The sequence below is a fragment of the Pollicipes pollicipes genome, unplaced genomic scaffold, assembly GCF_011947565.3.
Source record: "Pollicipes pollicipes isolate AB1234 unplaced genomic scaffold, Ppol_2.1 Scaffold_2555;HRSCAF=2994_pilon_pilon_pilon, whole genome shotgun sequence".
In the NCBI taxonomy this organism is placed as follows: Eukaryota; Metazoa; Arthropoda; class Thecostraca; order Pollicipedomorpha; family Pollicipedidae; genus Pollicipes; species Pollicipes pollicipes.
The window spans coordinates 17,505,059-17,514,351 of record NW_023596136.1 but is presented as its reverse complement, the minus strand read 5'-3'; the positions used below and the strand labels follow the sequence as shown (position 1 = coordinate 17,514,351).

The window sequence follows — 9,293 nt, the reverse complement described above, 5'->3', positions numbered from 1 at the left end:
GCAAGTCGGAATTCGCGCAATTCCCGAGTGACAAAAATTCGAACCATATCTTTATTTACGTCCATAACGCACGTGAGCTTCGAGCAGCCATATGCCATTAATCATTTCTCCTATTCATCCTAACCTCATGTCAAGCGCGCATTATAAAACCTCACGTGTGCAGAGCCATATGCCTCATACGTCGTTCCACTTGAAAATATAGATAATGACACCATGTGTAGCTCTAATCACAGATCACTGCATAAATTATTCTGCGGTAGCTTAACCTTCAACATTGAAAAGAAGCTCTTCCGCCAGTGCACACAGACGCCTCATTAAGCCACAACCAGGGGTCGCCAGAACTTGAAGCCAGAGGGCAAGGCGATGTTTTTTGGGAGAGAGACAGACTGCTGCTGTGAGCGGACAAGACAGCTGATTAGAAAGGTCAGTCTACTCCAATAATCAGACCACCGTCCAAGTGTAAGGTGGGGGCGCACCGCAACATTACAGTGTGTCGATAGCCCTTCTTGCTGGGACCGGCAACGCCCCTGGTCACGGGCTTCACAACGTATTAGTCAAGTTGTTCCATATGATCTTATGTTGCAAATCATGTGGCACATCATTTAAGATCACGCCAGACCACAGCTCCGATGTTATATCAGTCTCCGTTATCCTCCCCACACCTGCCACCTGTTTCACTTGTTTGCAACCTGTACTCTATGCTGTCGGCTTGCTGTCGCCGACCATCACTCAGACTGGGACTCTTTTAATGCACCTTTCAATCAGCATCGTCAGCTGACATCTGTATCTTTATCCAAACCTCACGAGACAAACTCCCCATCACGGCGCCGAGTTCCATCTCAGCATAAGACGCGGTAAACATCACCAAGATCATCTCGCAGCACCCTCCCGGCCGCACGCAAGATGGCAGCGTCATCTATACGCCCGCTGCGACTGCAGCGCCACCTCATCAAATGTCACGATACCACCGCCACCGTAGCGTTCGGTAACTCCCACCGACCATGGCGCCATCAATTTTCCCACAGTGGACAGTGGCGCCACAACGGTGGCGCCGCCACGTGCGAACGTCAGCGCTCCACAGCCTCGTCACTCAGCCCCTGCAGCGGCGCGCCACCAGCCAGACCTCGTTGAGGCGGCCGTGATAGCGCTGGATGAAGTCGTACACGGCCACGAAGTACTGGTCGGGCCTGTAGCAGAGCCGGAGCGCGTCTAGTTCGGCGCGGAACGCCGTCACTTCATCCGCCACGCGGCCTGGCTCGAGCACGAATCCACCCACCGTCTGTACGTACACATGCAGATCGTGCACGTACGCCAGGCTGGTCGGCGGCTGGGGACGGCGGGCGGCACATCAGAGAGGCGGCAGCTGGGACGGGTGGGCACGTTAGACGAGCGGGGCTGAGGACGGACGGCGGCTGGGGATGAGCGGCGGCTGAAGACGAGCGGCACGTCAGACGGACAACGGCAGGGGACAGGCGGCGGCTGGGGATGAGCGACGTCTGGGGACGGGCGAGCACGTGAGATGGTCGGCGGCTGGGGACGGGCGAGCACGTCAGACGGGCGACGGTTGGGCACGGGCGAGCACGTGAGATGGTCGGCGGCTGGGGACGGGCGAGCACGTCAGATGGGCGACGGCTGGGGACTGGCGAACACGTCAGACGGGCGACGGTTGGGCACGGGCAAACACGTCAGATGGCCGGCGGCTGGAGACGGGCGAGCACGTCAGACGGGCGACGGCTGGGGACGCGTGGGTACGTCAGATGGCCGGTGGTTGGAGACGTGTGGGTACGTCAAACGGGCGGGGAATGAGGACGGGCGGCGGCTAGGGACGTGTGGGTACGTCAGACGGGCGGGGAATGAGGACGGCCTGCGGCTGGGACAGGCAGGCACCTTAGTTGGGCGGCATGTATGACAGTATCGCATAGTCACAATGGGCCGTAGTGAAGAGCATGGAGCAGCGGTCGGCAGTGAGGAGTTTAAAACAAAGGGCACTGGGCAACACAGGGTGGCGGTGGACAGTGGTGGAACGTGGACGAAAGGGGTGAGATATCAGTGGGAAACAACGGAAATAGGGGCTGAAGTTGAAAGCGGATATCGGCAGAAGACAGTAACAGAGAACAGATCGAAACAACAGATTAGGAGTGCAGGAAGCGGCCTCTATGTGTTGTCAATGTGAATACATACATGAGTAATTTTTGCAACTTACGTACAAGAGTGGCGAATTGAAATAAGCAAACATATGTAAAACTGTTGATATCGATTCTGCTGCACGAATGAGATTCAAAAGATTTATTAGAGCTGCAGGGGTGGGAATATTGCGGAACTGTCAGGAACGGAGACCGATCAAAGCTCCCCAAAATAAGCTCCGATATGTGTACATTGGATAACGGTCACATTTTCAACCAAAATAAACGTCCCTGTCAATTCGATCACATTTCATGTTAGCGTATCCAGACCTACTCTGTTACATTTCCGCTGAACCTAGCTGCGATCATGACCTCGCCAAAACAACAAAAAGGCAGTCACATCTGGTATCGCCAATGCACGTTTTATTCTGTTCTATTTTTAGCAAGACATAATTTGCATCGGTTTTTGATGCGTTTAGACGTCTACATCTCTCCACCGCAGCATTATCCAATAAGTAAGAACAGGTATCCTGTGATTGTCACACCCAGCACCACGTAGCCAACGTTGGGTGTGCGTTTGGTGTCGCACTCAAAGAGCTAGTTACCATCACTTGACGTCACAGGCCACCGCCGACGGGACCAGTGTTGGGCGGGTTCTCGTGTCAACGCTCGGAGAGTTAGTTAACCACCACTGACGTCACACTCACCGCCGACGGGACCAGTGTTGGGCGGGTTCTGATTGTAGCCGTCTCGGCAGGTACATGAGTGACGTCATACGGCAGCTGTGTGTTGCGGTGCCGGCACGGCCTCGTGCACGCGCAGCACACCGATGGGTCGAGTGGCTTCTATCCCCTCCAGGTGTGAGTTAATTCCTGCACACCGGTGTTGGATAACTTAAATCAAGTGTAGGATTAGGAAATCAAGGTGTCATAGGAAATCAGTGTCAAGGGTTTAACGGTTAAATGTCGGTACTAGACGGGGCGTGTCGAACTTCTTCATGGTCACGACTGAAAGTCGCAGCGCTATCACATGCTTTCAGGTGGTACGATGTGATTCAAAATGATGATGGTGCCAAACAGTGGCTTGTACACTGCCCTCACTGAGGGAAAGACATTCAACAAACAAGCTGTTCAAAAGAAATAATCCACTGATCATCCACTGTACCTTAAATGGCAAAATGGACACCCTCTGCAGTACCAAAAACCATTACCTGACGTCATTTACATCAGATGGGACATTCTCTATAGCACCAGCACATAATACAGTCAGGTTGTTCAAACCATGCTTTCTTACAAAACGGAAAAGTTCTGCCGACATCGGCCGGCACGTGACTGACCTTGCCTGTAAAGGTGAAGCGGCATCAGTCCCCGCCACATGGCCTGAATGCTGGAGTCGCAGCCGTCCATCCGAGATGTGGCGAACACAGCGTTGTAGTAGTGCCGCTTCTGAATCCCGCCCCTGATGCTCCGACAAGCACCCTCAATTGAGGACACTTCCAGACCTGCCGGCGACGGAACTGCCGTTTACCTCCGACACCTACAGCCAAAGTGCAGAGCTCACCAATTGGGGTCTATCGAAAGAGGATGAATCGTATGCCTAGAGTACGTCACGTAAAATTGTCAATTACGCGCAGGATTACGTTCAAGCAGCAGGCCGCTTCCACGCACCACGTTGGCTCGAGCTTTAAGCCGATTTTTAAGTCTATTGCTATAAATTCGTAGGCAAGCAGGGATTTGAAAGTAAAGCAAGTAAGCGAAAAGGAAACAGGGACAATAGGAAAAGACAAGTCAATGGTTTCAAACTCCAGTTCAGGCGTTCTCAGCGAGAGCACCAGCCATTGGGCGGCACCGGTGTCAGTGATACTCTGCACGAGTCGGCGGATGGTTGTCCAGCGTGCGGTTGGTAGGGCGCGGCTTCCTGCGTGCTTGCCCGTTGGTTGGAACCGCTCTTGCTCTAAACGGCGTGCTGTACAGCCAGATCTCGTAGAAAGAAACGCTTCCGAGACTCCGTGCTGGAAGTTTAGAAAGGTCGGTTTTGTTTTGAAAAAGCATTGGTTGACAACACAACCTGTGGTGGTGATATGATGCGTTTATCTGTTTTGTTTAAATAACGCGCTTTGTAGAGTGACGCATTTATCAGCGGGCAGTGTCCCCGGCCCACCAACTTGCAGGTGCTGGTCCATTATGAGTTCAAAATTATAATAGGGCAACCAAGCATCCCTCATTTGTCTCACTGGTCAGCCCCTATACGCCCCTGCTGACTCCTCGCATTCCGCCGAGGTCTCCCCTGACTTCTTGTGATGTGCCGAGGTCTCCCCTGGCTCCTCGCGCTGCGCCGGGGTCTGCGCCACACTCACCTGTCATACTTGGCCAGGTAGAAGTAGCTGTCGAGGAAGGAGTGGCCATGCCGGCGTAGTCGCCGGATAAAGCGCTTGGCTCGCAGCCGCAGTGTCTTGTCCGTCAGCTTCCACGGCCGAGCCCAGAACGAGGTAACGAAGACGCGCTGCTTGCTCACGTAGTCCACCACCACCTGGTGGACGGCCGGTCATCGATCAGTGCGTTTTCAGGCGGATAGGTGACGGCCCATGCAGCTCGATGCTCTCCGCGGCCTGTTACGGGCGTCATTTACTTAAGAGGTGTCAAAAGTGTGATTATCCGTGGCTTCATAGAAGCCGGATGTGTTGCATTATCACTTAAACCGCATACTTAATGCTACGGGCTACTAAGCAGATTAACTTAAGTTCAGTACCTGTCAATTTACAACCAGCGTTGACTCCATAACGTCGTTCAAACCAGGACATCCTGGTAAACTGAAGGTCGTTAACTCAACATAAGAGCTCTGAATCGATGAGTAAGCATAAAATTCAGCTTGCTTATCACACCAAGGAAGACTGAAAATTGCATGAGGTAGATGCTTTCAGCAGCAAAACCAGCGAAACAATCCACAATACAAAGCGAGAACAAATTATAGGGCCTGGGCGAAACATTGTAGCAAGCATGAATTCAGCCCTACGTATTTTATATCGGACTAGGACCTGGCTTATTGCATTGACCGTTTAGTTGGGCTTCTTTTGGCTGGTGCAGCTTATCCTCACTGAAAAGAACTGTCAGCTTTGGCTCACAAGAATTTGTCGGAATAGGGACGGACAGAGAACGGTGTCTGGACAAGTTGGCGTCTAGAAGAGAGAGAGGAGAGAGAGCATGAGAGGAGAGAGAGTAGAGATAGAGCAGCAGAGAGAGAGAGATTAGAGCAGAGAGAGAGAGATAGAGAGAGAGAGAGAGAGGTAAGAGCTGAAGATGAGAGAGAGAGAGAGAGACGAGATGAGAGAGAGAAGATAGAGAGGGGAAGAGAGGGGGAGAGAGGGGAGGGAGGGAAAAAAAGGAAGGAGGTCTCCCCGTAATACATCATTTTGTTTGTGGGCGAAAATTGGTCGTGACGCAGACGCCGACACCATACCAACATACACATGGTTTTGGCCACGAGATGATCGTTTTCGAGTGCTTGCAATAAACGAAAACGGCTTTCGTCAAATAATACATTCAGCCCCCTAGATTGTGCGGCTTTCTACCTAATCTCTGGAACGTGCTAATGCCCACGCCCTGTGCCGCCGCTTCGTCATGGGCAGCCCGACTTGACCCCGGCAGCGAGGGCGCCGCTCTGCAGCCCTCCCGGCCGTTAAGACCTGACCGTGGCAGGGGTCACCACTCGGCTGCAGCCGACAACGTGACGCCCATGACTACACCGTAGCGCTGGCAGAGCCGTGACAGACGCAGCGCGTCACGAACCAGTGACGTCACTGGCCGCGGCGGCGGGTACCGGCGGGGGGCGGCATGCCCTCCCGCAAAGGTGCCGGCCTGGCGAGTGAGCCGTCCTCATGCTATTGTGCACGTGCTGAGCCGTGAAGGTCGACAACAGACGGTCCATGAATCAGAGAGGCAGCCACGAGCGGCGGCGACGGCCGGGCCGCTCCGGTTTTGTAGCCGTCGTGCCAGCTGACGAGCGTGAGGAGGCCGTCGGTTAGAGACCGACATGGCGGGCCCCCGCTGGGCTTTGTTATAGCTTGGTTACGCACCCAAAATACCTCTTCTCTTCGACAAAAAGTGGGCCTGGAAGTTGGACTTCAGAAAGTCATGCTACGCCAGTTGCATCAGAACACAGCTCCGACAGTGCACCGCATTCACCCATAGCAACATCTATTTATTGATTCCGTATTCACAGCTCAGATCTCACCAGAGCCCACGGACAGCCTGCCAGCCCTGACTCCTATGGAAACGTACGGATCCCAGTGACGCCAGACGTGAAGCCCGGCCTGAGCTGCGCGCTCCGTGGTCACTGGTGTTGCCCAGAACGAACGAACGTGACAAAAAGTCAGGCCGCCCAGCCGCCCGAGACGCCGTCACGTTACAGCTGTGCTGACCCGCGTCGGCGAACGCCAATATTGGCTTTGGACGGCGGCGGGGTGGGGGCGGAACGCCGCTAGCTACAGGCTGTAGCAGCTCTCAGCAACCTTGTTCGCCGGTAAAAACATTTTAGGAGCGTTACCGATGCTGGGGACACTACGCAGCACCCACCCAACCCAAAGAGCATCGCCACATGCCTGGCAGGGATGCGGGCGCTGTTATGTGTTGACGTATCTGTCGTGCAGCGTCCGCAAACACAGACAACTGCGTCAGCGGTATACCTGAGCAGCGGTGCGCAGCATATACAGCTTGCAGCGGTGTGCAGGTACTGACGGGCCTGACGTCGGCCAAACACACACAACTGTGTCAGCGGTATACCTGAGCAGCGGTGCGCAGCATATACAGCTTGCAGCGGTGCGCAGGTACTGACGGGCCTGACGTCGGCCAAACACACACAACTGTGTCAGCGGTATACCTGAGCAGCGGTGCGCAGCATATACAGCTTGCAGCGGTGCGCAGGTACTGACGGGCCTGACGTCGCCAAACACACACAACGTGTCAGCGGTATACCTGAGCAGCGGCGCGCAGGCATATACAAGCTCGCAGCGGTGTGCAGGTGCTGACGGGCCTGACGTCGGCCAAACACAGACAACTGTGTCAGCGGTAGACCTGAGCAGCGGTGCGTGACATACATACCTGAGCAGCGGTGAGCAGGTGCTGACGGGCCTGCCGTCGGCCAAACACAGACAACGGTTCAGCGGTATACCGAGCAGCGGTGCGCGACCATACATACCTGAGCAGCGGTGAGCAGGTGCTGACGGGCCTGCCGTCGGCCAAACACAGACCAACTGTGTCAGGCGGTATACCTGAGCAGCGGTGCGCGACATACATACCTGAGCAGCGGTGAGCAGGTCTGACGAGGCCTGCCGTCGGCCAAACACAGACAACTGTGTCAGCGGTATACCTGAGCAGCGGTGCGCGACATACATACCTGAGCAGCGGTGAGCAGGTGCTGACGGGCTCTGACGTCGGCCAAACACAGACAACTGTGTCAGCGGTATACCCGAGCAGCGGTGCGCGACATACATACCTGAGCAGCGGTGCGCAGGTGCTGACGGGCCTGACTCGGCCAAAACACAGACAACTGTGTCAGCGGTATAACCCGAGCAGCGGTGCGCGACATACATACCTGAGCAGCGGTGCGCAGGTGCTGACGGGCCTGACGTCGGCCAAACACAGACAACTGTGGTCAGCTGTATACCCCGAGCAGCGGTGCGCGACATACATACCTGAGCAGCGGTGCGCAGGTGCTGACGGGCCTGACGTCGGCCAAACACAGAACACTGTGTCAGCGGTATACCCGAGCAGCGGTGCGCGACATACATACCTGAGCAGCGGTGCGCAGGGTGCTGACGGGCCTGACGTCGGCCAAACACAGACAACTGTGTCAGCGGTATAACCCGAGCAGCGGTGCGCGACATACATACCTGAGCAGCGGTGAGCAGGTGCTGACGGGCCTGACGTCGGCCAACACAGACAACTGTGTCAGCGGTATACCCGAGCAGCGGTGCGCGACATACATAACTGAGCAGCGGTGAGCAGCGGTGTGCAGGTACTGACGGGCCTGACGTCGGCCAAACACACACAACTGTGTCAGCGGTATACCTGAGCAGCGGTGCGCGACATACATACCTGAGCAGCGGTGAGCAGGTGCTGACGGGCCTGACGTCGGCCAAACACAGACAACTGTGTCAGCGGTATACCTGAGCAGCGGTGCGCGACATACGTACCTGAGCAGCGGTGCGCGACATACATACCTGAGCAGCGGTGAGCAGGTGCTGACGGGCCTGACGTCGGCCAAACACAAGACCAAGCTGACGGTGGCTCGCTGACGTTCGATGCAGTACAGATAGGTTATGGATTCACTGAGCCTCAAGGCGCATGGTTTGAACAAACGAAGGACGCATTAAATCTACCTCGTGACATGACCTGAAATGACCTACAATGACCTCACTGGAATCGGATCGCAACTGAATGGTGCCCATTGCCGCTTTCAACAGCGCTGCAGACGGTGACCGTGACTTGACTTGACCTAACCTGACCTGCCCTGACCTGCCCTCACCTGACCTGACCGACCCAGCTTGGACTTATCTGGATCGCGGCTGAATTTCCAGCAGCGGTGATGCATATAGCGTCCCTGACCTGACCTTTTTCTGACCTGACCTGAACTTACCTGGTTGCTGTTAAGTGACGGCTGAGTGGCGCCCTCTATCGGTGGCGCTTAGAATGTTCCCTGACCTAACCTAACCTGACCTGACCGGACGTGACCGGACGAGACCGGACCGGAGCGGTCCTAAACTGCCCCGACTGGAGCGCGGCCGGCCGGTGTCATCCAGCAGCGATATGGACATTTCACTCGACGTGGCCTGGAACGAGTGGGCGGCCGGACGTTGACCGCCAGCAGTGCTACAGATAGTGCCCTGACCTGATCCAACCTGAGCTGACCTGATTGGAGTCGGGCCGCGGCTGGATGGTGCCCTCCAGCAGGGGAACGGACACGCTGAAGTCCGCCTCCTGCTTCTGCAGGCCTGGCACGCGACCGTACCGGAGCTGGGTCACATGCGGGTATGTCTGGGGTAGCACCACCCCTGCAAGGAGACACACGTCGGCCGGTCGTGAGCGTGAGTCACGCTCTCAATGCAGCTTGACTGCACTCAGCAGTCAGCGCTACAGGCTCAGTCCAGCCTTGACAGCTTCAACTGGAACACCG

General features: G+C 55.7%; 1 protein-coding gene across 1 annotated transcript in view; it reads right to left on the bottom strand.

The window, feature by feature from the left end:
* Window positions 1-1,090: 1,090 nt before the first annotated feature.
* LOC119098638 (uncharacterized) overlaps window positions 1,091-9,293 on the bottom strand; it is a 30,688-nt gene continuing 22,485 nt past the window's right edge. The window contains exons 3-6 of the mRNA XM_037221613.1: window positions 9,029-9,171; window positions 4,480-4,652; window positions 4,095-4,134; window positions 1,091-1,327 (exon numbers count right to left, since the gene is read on the bottom strand). Of these exons, the coding sequence (XP_037077508.1) occupies window positions 1,091-1,327; window positions 4,095-4,134; window positions 4,480-4,652; window positions 9,029-9,171 (593 nt within the window). The remainder of the gene's footprint in view (window positions 1,328-4,094; window positions 4,135-4,479; window positions 4,653-9,028; window positions 9,172-9,293) is intronic.